This window comes from Macrotis lagotis, chromosome 2, assembly GCF_037893015.1.
Source record: "Macrotis lagotis isolate mMagLag1 chromosome 2, bilby.v1.9.chrom.fasta, whole genome shotgun sequence".
Classification (NCBI taxonomy): domain Eukaryota; kingdom Metazoa; phylum Chordata; class Mammalia; order Peramelemorphia; family Peramelidae; genus Macrotis; species Macrotis lagotis.
This window is the reverse complement of record NC_133659.1, coordinates 334,875,107-334,892,363: the sequence shown is the minus strand read 5'-3', so window position 1 is coordinate 334,892,363 and position 17,257 is coordinate 334,875,107. Positions and strand designations below refer to the sequence as shown.

Below are 17,257 nucleotides of genomic sequence, written 5' to 3'. Positions count from 1 at the left end.
AAATATCTTTGATTGGGTTTGGGTTCAATTTTATAGGCCATCTTGGCAGTGCCAATCTCCCTAAAATGTTCCTGGTGCTGGGCATCTTTCCAATTAGAGGAACAGGGCTCAGATCTCTCATTGTCATTCTCCCAGTTCTTACCCCATGAGACCCCATAGGGGTCATACCATCCCTCCCCTTCCTCCTCTCCAATATTGCCATCCCATCCATTCTTCAGGTACCAGACCTGCCCAGACTTTCCCTTATCCAAACCTCCAATCTAATTTCTTTCTAACCTGCATTGTAATTCTTGTGCAGCCTAATGTAAACTCCTCAGGGTCTTAAGGCACAGAAGATGCCTTGCCATCTGTTCTACCAGCCTACCCTAAATACCATGGGCCATTGCACCCCTGAATAATAAGGGATTCTCAGTTTTATATTTGTATCTCCAGAACTTGGCACTGTTGGCTGTGATGGTAGAAAATGAAGGTGTTTCACTTACTCATCTACAACTGCTACCTTATCTGTGTTATTTGAGTGAGGTATGACCCTCTCTGAACCACAGTCCCCTTATCTACAAAACGAAGGCATCCTCCCTTACCTCGCCACCCTTGCATGACTTGGTAACTAAGAAGCACCAGCCCTCAGATCCAGGGCCATCTCCAGTCATCCTGATCCATATCCGGCCACTGGACCCAGATGGTCTGGAGGAGAGTGAGGCTGGTGACCTAGCACAACCCACCCTCACTCAAATCCAGTTCATGTGCTTGTCATGCTATCACCTCCCTGATGTTGTGGTTGTCTTCTGAAATGAAGGACAAATGTCAGATCCCACAAATGAAGAAACAGAGACCCGGACAGGTCACTTGGTCAGGAGAGGCTGCACAATCTGGACAGAGCCCTGAACTAAAAGATACGACCACCAACTTCTTTGTGACTTCAACTGATAAAAATGGAGCTCTTGACTAGACGGATGATCTTTGTCTCTAAAAAGCAGAAATACAAGCCAGAATTGGACAAAAGTACCATTCTAGCGACTGGGTCAGCCTGGCAGTTAAGTGACCCAGGGAACCTGTTGTTTAATGATTCCATCTCTGACTTGGTAAAGACATAAATATCCAATTGTCCAGCCTGCAGTTGACACTAAGCTTGCTAATATCCTGGATCCAAAGAGGTCTCACAGGTCGAAGCATCAGGCTGAATCTAATGAAAGTAGAACTAAATGTAAAGTCTTATTATCGGGGCCTCAAAAAATCAATGTCACCAATCCATGGAAAGGCATGATTACGCAAAATATGGGGAGGTTCTAGTGGACCACAAGCTTATTAGGAGTCAGTCATGCTTTCAAAAATAATTTTTTTAACTAACTTAAAAAAAAAAAGCTAATGGGGGTGGCTAGGTGGCGTAGTGGATAGAGCACCAGCCCTGGAGTCAGGAGTACCTGAGTTCACATCTGCCCTCAGACCCTTCCTAATTGCCTAGCTGTGTGGCCTTAGGCAAGCCACTTAACCGCATTGCCTTGCAAAACAAAACTAAATCCTAAACCTCATGTAGAGTCATAATTTTCAGTAATAAGATAGTGAGTCCTTTTGTACTCTGCCCCTATTGGATCGTGTTCATTCTGGGCACCACCAAAATATCTTTTCAGAAAGATATTGATGAGGGGTGGCTAGGTGGAGCAGTGAATAGAGCACCAGCCTTGGAGTCAGGAGTACCTGGGTTCAAATTCAACCTCAGACACTTGATAATTACCTAGCTGTGTGGCTTTGGGCAAGCCACTTAACCCCATTGCCTTGAAAAATCTAAAAAAACAAAAAAAAAAGAAAAAAGAGAAAAAGAAAGATATTGATAACCTGGGAGTGTCCAGAGGAGGACAACCAGGGTTAGATAAGGTCTTGCATTCATGACAACCCAGATGGGTTCGAGAAGCTGGGCATGTGCATCATGGAGAGACGGGAATGGCAGCTCTTTATCTTTGAACTTTGTAACTCAAAGATTTTCTTTTAATTTTTAAAAATTAGTGTTTAGTAAAGATTAGATCTAAGAACTGAAGCATATAACAAGGAAAATCATTAACAGATAAGTTAATAATATGAATAAAGTTTTCGAAATAAAAACAGGATCATGATATGAGAATAGGAGCAGGATTCGCTTGATTCTATTTGTCGACAAGGGGTGGAAGCTGAGGAGAGGCGGATTGAAGTTGGATGGCAAGATTCCCAGCGATAAGGGGTGCCCCAAAGTAGGATGTGCTGCCTGGGGGGGGGGGTGGAGGAATGGGTTCCTCCTTGGAGATCTGCCAGTAAAGGCTGAACAACCAGTTGGTGGGTGTTGGTGGTGATTTCTTCAAGGTGTGGCTTGGACCTTCCCACCCCCCCAGATTCTGTGATTCTGAGAATCCTGAGTCAGTATTCTCTCCACACACCTGCCCACCCCTTAAACAGCCTATAGTTTCAGAAAGGACTTGGGATCTTGTTCGTGTTAAAGGTCTTCACAACAATATGGTTGTTGAGAAATTTATTTGCATATAAAAGTTGGGCCCATGAGCCGCTACAGTTTCACCAAAATGGTGGGACCAAGTTGGACTTGTCGCTATTGTTGACAGACACAAGGGCCGTCTCAAAAACTGGATTTATCCCAATTTTCATGTATCTTGAGGCAAGGAGACAAATCCTTGAGGCAATTTAAAAATAAGATGCCCCCTTTTGGGTGGTCCCACCTACAGAGGGAATGTGTTTTGCTTCCTCACTGAGATGGCCAGTTTAAGGAGGCTTCAAATTGAGAACCTTGGGCAGCTTTAGCAGCATCTTCATCTCAGTTCTGAGACCCATCTCAAACAGAAACTCCCCCAGCTGCTCTATTCAGCATCAGGGTGATGCTTCTTATCTCTGTTATCCCTCCAGACACAGTAATTCAGGGTTGTGGCCATCACCATCCAGGCCAGGTAAGGGTACATGAGGCGGGCGGCTGTCCGGCTCACTGGATACCAGGACACGGTGGTGGCCACTGCAGCCCCAGTGGTCAGGACAATCTCCACCAAGCCCTGCAGAAGCACAAGAAGGAAGTGGTCACTGTCACTTTACAAAGACCCAGAGATGCCAGCCCAGAAACTTTTCAATGTGGAACAATTCCTAGGTAGAAGTTGCTGGTCCCCTTAGTTCAGAGAGGCTGCAGGGAAGCCTTGGGTGCAAATCAGGAGACACCTGGCTTCAAGTGTTCTGGTTCTGCTCATCTCACTCAGCATCAGTTCATGCAAGTCTTTGCAGGCTTGCTTCGCTGAATTCCCATCCCTCCTGGTTTCTAATAGAACAATAGCAAACACTCATAATCTTTAAGCAATAGAGAACAAATATCTTTCAAAATAGTCCTGATGATAGAGCACCGGCCTTGGAGTCAGCAGTACCTGGGTTCAAATCCGGCCTCAGACACTTAATAATGACCTAGCCGTGTGGCCTTGGGCAAGCCACTTAACCCCATTGCCTTGCAAAAACCTAAAAAAAAAAAAGCCTTTCCAGCTTCAAGAGCCCCGGGCATCAGGAGAGGGAGAGCGGAGGACCACTTTGGTCATCATTCCCATCATGATTATTGATCATCTTCATTATCATGTTTCTCCCTTGGCTCTCACCAAAGAAACAGTGGATCCAAGGGAGGCTCACCTCCCTGCTCTGCCCACTCTCTGGGTCAGAGCTAGAAAAAGCAGAGAAAGCCCCAAGCCCAGACTTACCCAGCCCATCTGGTGAGCACCAAAGAATAAGGGTGGCCAGGCCCAATTGAGAGCCAGCTGTCCCGCATAGAGTCCTAGGGGTACCAGGGCCTTCTCGGTGAAGCCCCCCAGCTCCTTCCAAACCAGGTAGGAACCATATCTGAAAGAGAGCATAGAGCAGAGGTGAGCTCCATGTGGAAGGCAAGGTGGAAAAACTGATCCCAGGGTTCCTCACTTGATAGTAAAGAACCCACCCCTCTAAGGCCTCCCATCACCCCCCTCTGCACAGCTCTCCTTAGGTTTGTCCTGATACCCCACCTGCATCTGTCTCACAAGAGCTTCTGGACCCTGATCCCGTTCTCCCCTTGGGGGCCAAGCAGATCCAGAAGTAGCCAGATCTTTCAATAGATTCTTCTAGAATGAGAATATTTCCAGGCCCTTTATGGTCCTGGCCACCATCTGCAAGAAACTCCCAACTCTGACATTCTCAGAACTGAGCACAACACTGCAGGGGTGGGGTGGATCCATCTGAAAGAGGCCAACAGGGGCCTTTCGAGTTGAAGAAGCATTTATGACACTGGACTGGGAGGAGAAATTTTCTGGAAGACTCTGGACCTGTACTTTAATCTATAAGAGATATTCCTGGTATGAACATTCCCTCCACTGATGTAGGTGTAGACTGGCCCAAGAGAGACCACGTAATGGGCACCTGAGGAAGAACTCTCACTCAGCTCTTCTGTCTCCATCCTCACTATGCTGCTTTTCCTCCAGTCGAAGGTTAAATGTGTGGTTTCGGCCGGCCTATCACACTTTCTCTTATAGGGAGACTGGAGGCCTCCAAATCTTTTTCATGTGCACTGTTGTCTAGCCCCTTTCTGGCCATCTTGTTTGTGTAGTTTTGATTACATTTCTTTGGAAAGTTTTATTGCCATGTTCTTACAATAATATAATTAAGAATATTATTGTATATTTTATATATTCTATATTGTAATCCATTGTGTATTAGAATGTGTGATACATTAATTATAATTCATTATTAATAGTAATTACCTTTCCATAGCACATTTAAAGTTTATAAGAGCCCAGAGAGAGAGAGAGAGAGCAATGGTGATATTATTACAGGCAAGAAAACTGAGGCTTTGCAGCTGAAGGGACTTGCCCAAGGTCACAGACCTGATAAGGACTGAAGTCTAAACTAGAACCCAGGTCTTGATTAAAGGTCACTGTGAGACATGCTGGAAGTGATCACAGGACCCCCAGAGGCCTAGCTTGGACCCCCTTGCCTTTCTGGGTATCCTGGACTGTCTCAGCAGACAATCTGGTGAAGTTCAAGCACCCTTCTCCCAATCAGGCTTTGTTTTGGGGTTTGGTTGGGGTTTTTTGTTTGTTTTTGCAAGGCAATGGGGTTAAGTGACTTGCCCCAAGTCATACAGCTAGGTAATTATAATGTGTCTGAGGTCAAATTTGAACTCAGGTCCTCCTGACTCCAGGGCTGGTGCTCTATCCACTGTGCCATCTAACTGCCCCCCAATCAAGTAGCTGAAGGAAAGGCTAAATATTAATTTGATCCCACCTAAGTTCACAGACTTCCCGATATTGTCCATGGACCCCAGTTTAAGGACCCTGATCTACTCCAGCTCCATCATTTTACAGATAAGGAGAGCCAAGCCCAGAGAAATTGAGGGGCTAGTCATAGTCTTAATCCTGTCAGAAGTGGGATTGGATTGAGGTCGGCGCCCCAAATAGAGGGGCCCGCGCCCATCCACTCTCATCCTTCCTGGCTCCTTGAGGAGCCCATCTGCCTTCTACAATGCGGGCTGCTGGGCCAAAGAGGGAAGATTATTGGAATGGAACCGAATCCAGGCCTTCCCCACCCTGGTTCCAACACCCCCAGAGCCCCGACCCACTGCCCAGAGCCATGCACACATTCTCTTTACGGCAGGGATTTGTTCCTCCTGTGGCCACTGGAGGGCGGCCAAGCCACACGACAGCTTCAGCCTCCAGGGAGCTCTCCCTGTCCAGCCCAGACAGGTCCAGCCACAGAGCCCAGTGAAGGCCAGGGTCTTCCCCGGGCTTCACAGGCAGCTGAGTGGTCCAATGGGTAGAGAGCTGCGCCAGAGTCAAAAAACCGAGTCCAAATCCTGCTTTAGACACTCACTAGCTCTGTGATGCTGGGCACCCCGCTGAACCACCCTCAGCCTCAGTGTGCTCATCTGTAAAACGGGGACAACAGCAGCTTCTTATGAGAATCAAACCGAATAATCTGGACAGAGAACTTTACATTGTTACATAACCTCTCCCTATTTTGATTATGATAAGCCTAGGGACCCAGACTCTGCGCTTCCCACCTCAGAGACCAGGATTTTAACTCTTGGTATATTAGAATCAGATGCAAGGAATTTCGGATTTGGTAAATAAATTAGAACATCAAACACTGTCAGGACTGGGGGGTCCTTAGAGCAGAGGATATCAGAGCTGGGAAGGACCTCAGAGGCCATCCTATCCAACGTAATAGGCTTGTTGCTTGGGTTGGTTGAGGGATTTTTTGTTTGTTTTATCTTGGTTTTATAGGCAATGGAGTTAAGTGACATGCCCAGGGTCACATAGCCAGTAAACCTCTGAGGTAGGACTTGGTCTCAGGTCTTCCTGACTCCAGGTCCTGCTTATATCCACTGCACCACCCAGCCGAGCAGGGTCACAGGCTGAGCAGGAGTGGTATTATCTATACCTCTCACCTTCCATTTCATTCTCAAGATAAACCCCCTAGACACTAATATATTGTTGGTGGAGCTGTGAACTCATCCAACCTTTCTGGAGAACAATTTGGAACTCCACCCAAAGCGCAACAAAAACGTGCATCCCCTTTGATCCAGCAATACCACTACTGGGTCTATACCCTTGAAGAGATGAGGAAAAAGGGTAAAAATATCACTTGTACAAAAATATTCATAGCAGCCCCGTTTGTGGTGGCACAGAATTGGAAATCAAGTGAATGTCCTTCAGTTGGGGAATGGCTTAGCAAACTGTGGTCTATGTATGTCTTGGAACACTATTGTTCTATTAGAAACCAGGAGGGACGGGAATTCTGGGAAACCTGGAGGGATTTGCATGAACCGATGCTGAGTGAGATGAGCAGAACCAGAAAAACACTGTACATCCTAACAGCAACATGGGAGTGATGTTCAGTCTTAATGGACTCACTCATTCCATCAGTGCAACAACCAGGGACGATTTGGGGCTGTCTGCACTGGAGAATGCCATCTGTATCCAGAGAAAGAACTGTGGAGTTTGAACAAAGACCAAGGACTATTATCTTTAATTTAGAGAAAAAAACTGATATCCTATTGTCTGATTTGGCTGTCTCTCATACTTTATGTTTCTTCCTTAAGGATCTGATTTCTCTCTCATCACACTCAATTTGGCTCAATGTACAACATGGAAGCAATGTAAAGACTGGCCAATTGCCTTCTGTGGGGGGTGGGAAGTAAGATTAGGGGGGAAATTGTAAAATTCAAAATAAATAAAATCTTTATAATTAAAAAAAAAAAGATAAGCCCCCTACAGGAAACAGAGTTGCTGTGCTGAATGACCCTGGCTGCTCTTGGATTATCCCGAGATCCAGGACCAAGAAGCCAAGAACATGTCTCAGTTGGAACAGAAGTGAGAACCTAGACCTGAAGTCAAGATAGCCCGAGTTCAAATCCTGCCTCTCACACTTACTAGACATATGGCCCTGATTTCGTTTCTCTCTCAGCCTCAATTTCTCATCTATAAAACAGAATCTTAAAAGTGGCCCCTCTAAAAAAGGGCTCCCTGACAGGCCATCTTGTTCAGTCCCTTCATTAAACAGGGAAAATGAGACTCAGAGAGAGAGAAACAGACTTGCCCAAGGTCCCATGGGTAATAAGCAACAGAGACCCAGCTCCCCTAACTTCAAAGCCAACTTTCCACACCACTTCTCCTAAAGAGGCAAATCTTTCCATTGTCATCCTTACTGAGGAATACCTGTAACCAGGGGCATAGGCCCCAGGAAGAGAAGAGCAGTGCAAGTCCTCCAAGAGCCCAGAGACTCCAGGGTCCAAGCTGGGGGGCCCTTGGGTATCATTAAGCCCAACCCCTATTTCACAAAAGGGGAAACTGAGAGCTGAAGCTAATTGTGCCCTCCCCCTTCCACCTCCAAAAGTTACTTTATTTTATATCCATATATACATATGTATGTTTTATGGTCACATTGGCTCCTTGAGGACAGACAGCATTTTATAGTCTTTGTATCCTAAGCATTTAAAACAGAGTGGGGGTGGCTAGGTGGTGCAGTGAATAGAGCATCTGAGTTCAAATCTGGCCTGAGACACTTAATAATGACCTAGCTATGTGGCCTTGGGCAAGTCACTTAACCCCATTGCCTTGCAAAAACTGAGAAAAAAAAATCCTACCATCTAAAACAGTGAGTGGCCCTTAGCTTGATGAATGATTGAATGAACATGAACAGCAGGAATCTCCCCTACAAATTCCCAGCAGATTCATTTTGTAGATGAACAGAGCTGGGGAATTCACTGCCTCCTGAAGCAGCCCATTCCAGTATAAGATAGATTCATGGGAAGACATGATAGATATCTTCAAAATGATCCTGAAGGGTGATTTCCAGGAAGAGGGATTCCACATGACCCAGTCGGCCTCAAAGGGCCAAGAGCTAAGGTGACAACTTGCACCAGGGTGGATGGTCTTAGGGATGGATGTGTGCTTGGAGGGCCCCAGTCCAGTCCCTTATTTTACAGCAGAGGAAACTGAGGTCCCAGATTACATGATAAGTAATAGGGCTGTGAATTGGACCCAGATCTCCAGACTCCAACGTCAAGTTTTTTGGTTACTTCAAGTTTTATCAATGCCTCTTTACATCACTGTCCCATTTACATCAATTCCCCTTTCCTCACCCCCACCCTATCAAAGAGAACCCTCTTTGGTCAATAAAAGTCACAGCCGTAAAGCATACATTCCACACCTAGAGTCCATCACCTCTGCCAAAAGCAGGGTTGCAGACTTTATCATCAAGGCCAGTGACTGCCTTGTGTGTCCATGTTCTTACCATCCAACCAGGTTGCTATGACTCAGTATACAAAAGACTTTAGAAAAATCAGAATAGATTGCATTGTGAAGTACTGAGATCCCCATCACCAGAAGTGTACAAGCAGATGACCGCCTGTATTGGGTGTGAAGAGATTCATTTCTAATTCAGAGATTCTATGCTTCTAATTCTACTGATATTTTGGCATTTAAATCTATTCCCAACCTACCCCATAGCCGAGTACAGTGTCCCCCAGACGGGACCCAGTGTCCAGTAGGGTGGATGCCATGCTGGCTTCTTCAGTGTAGCATACCACATTGGAACCTCCTGGCTGGTGATCCGGGTTCCCAGCATGCCGCCGATGCTCGGGAACAGTGTGAAACCGACTGCAGGGACCCACGGATGTGCCATGACTAGTGATCTCTCTCTGTAAGACAAAGGGCTCAGATGTTCCATTAAAGTTGGTAGGCCGGAGTATAGAGCAGATGGGCTGGTTGGGACAGGTCAAGAGGCAGATGATTTGGTTCTTGTTTTGACTCTACCACACTCATTCTCATTAACATCATTACCCTTCATTTTTTTGGATGAAGAGAGCCCTGGGATGATTCCACTACTATTCCTTCCTAGCTAATGTCCTGTGGACTATTGCACAGACAGATGAAAGAATTATTTTTATAATTGAATAAAACCATTGGAATATGAGCACATCTACTATAGGCTGACTGAAATTGTCTCTGGTGACCTCCACGCCCCAACAACCAGCAGGCTGATGGGGATGCCAGGGAAGTATCATATCACATTCCTTCATGGTTTCCACTCTCCTTTGTCAGGACTCTATTTTTTTTATTTTTTATTTTTTTAGATTTTTCAAGGCAATGGGGTTAAGCGGCTTGCCCAAGGCCACACGGCTAGGTAATTATGAAGTGTCTGAGACAGGATTTGAACCCAGGTACTCCTGACTCCAAGGCCGGTGCTCTATCATCAGGACTCTATTTTGAAAGATATTTGTTCTCTATTGCTTAAAGATTGAGTGTTTGCTATTGTTCTATTAGAAACCAGGAGGGATGGGAATTCAGGGAAGCCTGGAAAGATTTGCATGAACTGATGCTGAGTGAGATGAGCAGAACCAGAAGAACACTGTACACACTGAGAGCAACATGGGGGTGATGATCAACCTTGATGGACTCACTCATCCCTTCAATGCAACAACCAGGAACAATTCTGAGCTATCTGCAATGGAGAATACCATATAGAGGTGGTTAGGTGGTGCAGTGGATAGAGCACCGGCCCTGGAGTTAGGAGTACCTAAGTTCAAATCCGGTCTCAGACATTTAATAATTTAATAATGACCTAGCTGTGTGGCCTTGGGCAAGTCACTTAACCCCATTACCTTCCAAAAACCTAAAAAAGAAAAAAAGAGAATACCATCTGTATCCAGAGAAAGAATTATGGACTTTGAACAAAGACCAAGGGCTATTACCTTCAAATCAGAAAAAAAACCCGTTATATTATTATGTAATTTTACTATCTCATACTTTATTTTTCTTCCTTAAGGATATGATTTTTTGGGCAGGTGGTGGCACAGTGGATAGAGCACTGGCCCTGTTGCCAGGAATACCTGAGTTCAAATCTGGCCTCAGACACTTAATAATTACCTAGAGCTGTGTGGCCTTGGACAAGCCACTTAACCCCATTGTCTTGCAAAAACCTAAAAAAAGAAAAAAATCAGGATCTGATTTCTCTGTTATCATATTCAACTGAGATCAGTGTATACCATGGAACCAATGTAAAGACTAACATAATGCCTTCTGTGGGGGGTGGGGGGAGGGAAGCAAGAATGGGGGAAAAATTGTAAAACTCAAAATAAATAAACTCTTTCCTAAAAAAAAAAAGATTATGAGTGGTTAAAAAACCAAATGATCACCTCACATCTCTCAGATTGGCTACTATGACAAAAAGGAAAATGATCAATGTTGGAGAGGATATGGGAAAACTGGAATACTCATGCATTGTTGGTGGAATTGTGAACTAGTCCAACCTTTTGGATGGCAATTTGGAACTATGCACAAAGGGTTATAAAAACGTGCATACCCTTTAATCAGCTAGTCTATATCCCAAAGAGAACAAGGAAAAGGACCTATTTATACAAAAATATTTATAACAGCTCTTATTGTGATGGTTAAGAATTGGAAATCGAGGGCATGCCCATCAATTGGGAATGGCTGAACAGTTGTGGCATATGAATGTGATGAAATACTATTACACTATAAGAAAGAACAAGCAGGATGATCTCAGAAAAACCTGGCATGACTTATATCAGCCAGTGCAAAGTGGAGTGAGCAAAGTCAAGGAAACGTTGTACACGGAAACAGCAATATTGACCAATGAACTACGAGTAACCCACTATTCTCAACAATACAATGATCCAAGACAATCCCAAAGGACTAATGATGAAGCAGACTCTCTGCCTCCAGAGAAAGAATTGATATTAACTGAATACAGACTGGAGTCAGTTAATTTTCCCTTTATGCTTTTTTTAATATGTCTCCTTATACGAAATGACTGATATGGAAATTTTTGTACATGATTACACATGTGTAGCTGATTGCTTGTTATCTCAGGAATGGATGAGGGAAGGGATAGTGAGAAGAAAAGAATTTGGAACTCAAAACTTTTAAAATATTTTTTAAAACTGTTTTAACATGTAATTGGGGATAATATTATATAATAGATAATAAAATATATAATAAAAATTATGATTATTTGGAGTAATCAGATCATTGTTATAAAAAAACTTATTGTGCTAAGAGGATTGGGGACAGAGGGCAACAATGGGTTTGATGGTAATTTCCAGTACAGTTGGTTGATTGAGTTCTCCAGGATTTTTGGAGATCTGAACTTGTAGTCTGGGGATCTGCTGCCTGAAGATTAGGCAAGCTTCTGCTCTATGGGATAAGTCTAGCTACCAGGTTATATCCTGGGTATTCAGCAGGTACTAAAACTTTTACACTCTGATGTGTTGTATGCTCTCCACCACTTTTCTGTATTGCCTATGTTGATCTCTAAGCTGGGGATCCCTAAGGAACCCTCCTTGTCCAGTTTCTAGTGGCAATAACCCAAGTGTGAATCTCCATCATAATCCTCTCAGTTTTTGTAGGACTTGGCCACTGGATCACCATTTTCTTGTTGATGTAACCTTGGCTAGATTCCCATGGGCATCACCCTCGCAGGGTCTTTTGATTTTGCTCCTAAATCTTTATAATTTCATCAGCTCGATCAGAGGAGAGGAGTCACTTTGAACAATTTCAATAGTGCTTGTCTGTTCATTACCTAGACTGTTCGTCAGTGAAGGAGCTACCATGTTATGAAAAAAAAAAACTTTTCTGCAGGCTTATTGGGTTTGTTTAACCCGTGCATCACATATTCTAAAATTTTCTTTCAGTCCTTTCTCCTTGCCAGTATAGAAGTGGAAATCTTTCTTAGGGTGATGGACCTGATATTTTGTTAATGTTGTATAGGCTTTTCTAGGATACTTGCCCAATCTTTTGTGAACCATTTTTGTAATTTCAAAAGTGTACATTAATACTGGTATTGTGCAGTGGATAAGGGAGTGGCCCTGGAGTCAGGAGGACCTGAGTTCAAATCCAGCCTCCATCACTTAATAATTACCTAGCTGTGTGGTCTTGGGCAAGCTACTTAAACACATTGCCTAGCAAAAAACAAACAAAAATACTGGTAGCCTAAGTGTCACACGTTTTTAAAATGATTGTTCTCATTATTGCTCCTTGAAAGCCTGTGATCCCCAAGGTCCTTCCTGACTCCGATGCTCGATGTCTTAGAATCCTCACTCTAGGTCCCATGAAGGAAGAAAGATGTTGACATGCCCTCACTGGTTCCTGTTGGGCTGAAGACACTCATGGGGTGTGGAATACCCAAGACCCACCCTAGCTTTCTCAGCTCAAAGGCAAATTCAAATCAACACCTGATAAATGAGCAGGAAGGGAGCAGCAAGGAGGGAAACAGAGTCAGGTCCTATTGGAGTAGGAGGGAGAGTCACAGACCTCTGATCAAGTCATGATTTGACAGGAAAATGTAAGAAGCTTCAGGGCTTCCCAATCCCTCTACAGCAGCCCTCGCTCACCTCTAGGGAACGGAACCAAGGAAGGCAGCCTGGGATGGTGGAAAGAGCCCCACAGAGGGAGTCAGGAGACATGGCTGCCCCAAGAATTAGTGACCTTCAATTTATCTGATCTCTGCTGAGTCTCAATTTCCCCATTAGTGAAATGAATGATTCAGTCTAAATGATCTGAATTCTGACATTTCCATTTTACAGATGACTAAACTGAGACCCAGAGAATCAGCTTGACTCTCGTGAGAAATCAGAAAGAGCTAGTGAAGGGTGTAATGTAGTAGACACTAGGGTCCAGTGGTGGGGAGGAGAGTGGGAGGAGAAAGGATCGAGGGCCAGCTCCACTGCATTAGACTGGCAGGTCCTTTACAATTCAGGGCAATTAAGAAAGGAAAGTCCCTGGGTCAGTGCCGCGCCACACACATACATACATACACACACACACACACACTCTCTCCCCCCTCATCACTGTAGCACAGTGAGCAGGACCTCAGAGACCCGGGGGGGGGGCCCTCCAACAAGCAAGTCCTAGGATGAAGCTTAAAAACTTGGCCTGAGGGGCGGCTAGGTGGCACAGTGGATGGAGCACCGGCCCTGGAGTCAGGAGGACCTGGGTTCAAATCCGGCCTCAGACACTTAATAATGACCTAGCTGTGTGGCCTTGGGCAAGTCACTGAACCCCACTGCCTTGCAAAAAAAACCCCTAAAAAACAAAACAAAACAACAAAAAAACTTGGCCTGCACAGGGTCAGAGTGAGCAGCTTTTATGTCCAGTCCCTGGGTCACCCACCCCAAAGGCTACACTTCTCAGAGAGAGATTCAAAGAGTGAAAAACAAGGTCAGGCTGGAACAGCCAGTGGGGCTGATAGAACAAAACAAAGACCTGGCTGGCCCCAATCCTTCAAGATCTAATCTGACCGTCATTTTACAGAGGAGGAAACAGGTTGAGAAAGAAGAGACTGATCCAAGATCACACAGTAACTTAGTGGCATAATCAGTCTCTCCCTCTCCCTCTCCCCTTCCCTTCCCTTCTCTGACTTCCTCCACCCCCTTAAGGACTAACACCTTGGTCTCTGCCAGCTGCCCACATGCCAGGTCTAGGATGACTGCATCTTTACTGGCTTGGGGTGTGGGCTCCACAGCCTTGGCACAGTGGGATTCCTGTGGTGAGGGTTTTTCCCACTAGCTTCCCAGGGCTGCTCCTTCCCAGCTCTGCTGGCTTGGGCAGGTCCCTTCCTTCTGGGAGCCTCATCTGTAAAAATAACAAACATTATCCCCTCCCTTCCCTCATGAAGTGGCAGTTAGAGTCAATCTGACTTACATTTGTAGAGTGGAAAAGACATTGAGAAAGCAATCTATTATTATGGGTTCACCTTCACAAGGCTTCTCAGAGCCTCAGTTTCCTCATCTGTAAAATGAAAGCTGATCCCTAGGGTCTCTTCTCTCTCTCTAAGTCTATCATTCCCTCTGAGCCTCAATCTGTAAAGAGGATCACAATTGGCCTTCTCCAACCCGAATGAGCTTGCGTTTCCTACTGTGCTAAGAACAGGTCGGGCCTGGCGGCAAACTGTCTGAGGACAAATTGACCTCATCGTGAAGAATCAGATTTAAACGTCTCCCCCCGGACCCCATGTTACAGATAAGGAGTCCCAGAGAGGTAAAGTGTCTTCTCCATGTTAACACAGTGGATAGTTGAGGAAAATGAAGTTCAGAGAGGAAGAGAAGTGACTTGGCCACCCAGGTTCTGGGTGTCTTTAGTGGGGTTATAATCTAGATCTTCCTGGCTCCCAAGTTTAGGACCCTATACCCTCCTCTGAATGCACCCAAGCATTGTCAGTGATGCTAAGAATGGAACCCTGTCTGTCTGACAGGGCAGAGGGTCCTTCCCTTCATGATTCCCAGGCCTAGCCTCCTCCTAAAACACCCCGAAGGACGTTAATGCAATGCTCCACAGCTGTTCCAATCTGCAAGCGCTTACTTCCAAGGCCTTGGAAGGGAATGGAATACCCAATAGCCAAGGGAGGCCTTCAGAAACCTTGGTCCCCCTGGTGCCTTTCTCAGATCCCTGGGTAGGACCGATTGTAAAAAGTAGGCCTGCTGTGGCAAGAATCATCAACCCCCGCCCCATCTCAGAGGCTGTTCAAGCCAACTCTGCCTCGATGGCACCAGAGGATCCAACCTCCAAAATGCAGCCACACTCTCTCTGGAAAGGGCTTTGGGGGACTGTTCCCTCCCAGGAGGCTGATGACTACCACTCAGCACTGATGGCTCTATTAAGCATCTGCTATGGCAGAGCAGGCCTTAGCTGCCCTGAGGCTGGGCTTCAAAGACAAAAACGGAACCTAACTGCCCTCATGAAGCTTCCACTCTGCAGGAGGCAAACCGTGTAGAAAGTAGAATCAAAGTAGATACAAAGTTACCACAAAGACTGTAGTGTGGATACAAAGTATCTTCTGTGGAGGCGGGGCCTCCAGACATTAGAGAGAGGAGAAGAAATGAAGAGCAGCCGCTTCAGGAGGAGGAAGGGCACCTGCGAGGAACAGATAAAGCGAAGCCTCTCGAGGGCAGGGCCCATTTTGTCTTTGCATTCCCAGCATCTAACATGGGGCTAGGCAAACTGCAGGCTCTGACTAAATGTTTATTTAATGCAGGAAGGCCAGAAGGAGTGCATCCCAGGCAGGAATGAGGGATAACCCCAGCCAAGGGAAGGAGCCACAACATGGAACCACTCAGGGCTCACCTTGGCTGCTCTGGAACACTATGGACTGACCTGAGCTTTTGGTCCACTGAATCCTCCAGTTCTTTTTCACTCCCTGGGAGCCCTGAAAGCAGGAATTCCCCCTACAAACACTCTTGAACCATAAATGCATCCTTTCTTTATGCTAAATTTTGAGGGTCTTCCCTGGGGGGGGGGGGCAATATGCATTCATGGGGTAAGTGACCCAGAGGTCTGCTGTGTTTAACTATTTCTGCCTTAGGTGTGACCCTGGACAAGCTACAACTTCTCCGGGCCTCTGTTTCCTCACCTGGAAAACAGGAATGGGAGAACCCCTGCTATCTCTTCTTCTTCCAGGAGGTTTACCAAGTGACCAAGCCACAAAAACAACTTGATTCCAAAGGATAAGATCTCTCCTCCCACAGTCGGGGTGGCCTCCACTCCTGCAGGTGATGCCCACTAACCCCACAGCTAAAGGGATACCCCAGCTAATATGAAAAGTGGCCCCTGGGCAGAGGGGGAGGCCAGCAGCTCTCCTTTCCTCCAGATTCTTGGGGGGGGTGAAAAGAGGAACTATCCTCCACCAGTAAAAACTGTCTTGGTCCCTTCTCCCTGCCCCCCAAGTAGCTTCTCCAGGGCTCTGGTGCCAGTCTAATAACTTAGAAATCAAAGTCTGGAACATCAGAAGGTATGTGGGTCTCAGAGGAATCATCTAGCTTCCATCTCAACTCCTTCCAGAGGTGGGGAGCTCACTCCCTCCAGAATCGGGCTGCTCCATCTTGGGACACTTCCATGGCAAGAAGGCTTGGGTTGCCTCAGTTCCATTGCTAAGTAGGGCAAGGCCTTCCTGAACCTCTTCCTTCCAGCCCCCCACATCCGGGGCCAGCCGCTCAGAGAAGGCCAGGGGTGGGGTTGGGCTGGGCTTTGTCTCTTAGAGGAGGCCCCCCAATGATCGGGACCACGGGGCAGGGTGGTGCCCTCTTAGGGGCGCCCCAGAGCACGACCAAGGGCCGCTGCTTCTTGGGGGGGCCGGAGGGTCAAGAGCCAGGAAGGGGCTTGGAGATCCTTGCCCGGGTGGCCCAGGGGGCCAGGACCCACAGGGAAACTCCAGCTTCGGGGAGTTTCGGCTGGGGCCCTCGCAAACCCCGCCCCAGCCGCCGAGGGCAAGCCCCGAGAGCGGGTCTGGGGGGCCCCGGCTCACTCACCTGGAGGCTCCGCAGGGCTCGTGGAAGGAAGGTGCGCCCCGAAACGGCCCAGAGCCCAGCCGGCCGAGGAAGTGGCAGCCGAGGCCTCCCCGCCCACCCCGGCCAGGGCTGGCCCAGAGGCCACGCCCGCGCCCCAGCTCCCCTCCGGCGCCTCCCGGCTTTCCGCGGGGCCTCACTTGCCCGTTTGTGTCTCTAGTGGCCCAAAACGGTGACCTCTCTCTTCCAGGAGGAAGCGCCCTCCACAGAGGCCCCAGGCCGGCTCAGCCCCCTCAGAGTCCGAGGGGCCAGGGAGGGCCCCCGGGCCTGAGCATTCGGAAATTCTGGAGGTGTGGACAGAGGCTGGAAAGGCGCATAAATGGGGGCTGTTCCTCAGCCAGTGGGCCCCTGGTCCTCTCCATTAGCTTTCGGACTTATCTGAGCCCCTGCCCTCCCCCTTTCCCTACTGTGCCCCCATACCCTCTC

The 17,257-nt window shown here is 46.9% G+C and overlaps 1 protein-coding gene across 1 annotated transcript; it reads right to left on the bottom strand.

Annotated features, from left to right (window-relative positions):
* Positions 1–2,099: 2,099 nt before the first annotated feature.
* On the bottom strand, positions 2,100–16,899 carry TSPO (translocator protein). Its single transcript, XM_074227116.1, has 4 exons — positions 16,796–16,899; positions 8,975–9,172; positions 3,705–3,843; positions 2,100–3,023 (listed from the first exon to the last, which is right to left on the bottom strand). The coding sequence occupies exons 2-4, from the start codon at positions 9,154–9,156 to the stop codon at positions 2,838–2,840; spliced, it is 507 nt and encodes a 168-aa protein (XP_074083217.1). The 5' UTR covers positions 9,157–9,172; positions 16,796–16,899; the 3' UTR covers positions 2,100–2,837.
* Positions 16,900–17,257: the final 358 nt, after the last annotated feature.

Bases quoted from the DNA above. Each gene is read 5' to 3' on its own strand.
- TSPO (XM_074227116.1), bottom strand. From the start codon at position 9,156: ATGGCACATCCGTGGGTCCCTGCAGTCGGTTTCACACTGTTCCCGAGC. The intron at 3,844-8,974 runs GTAGGTTGGGAA...GCTCTCTTTCAG, and splicing joins ACACTGTACTCGGCTATGGG to ATATGGTTCCTACCTGGTTT. The intron at 3,024-3,704 runs GTAAGTCTGGGC...GTGCTTCTGCAG, and splicing joins GTGCTCACCAGATGGGCTGG to GGCTTGGTGGAGATTGTCCT.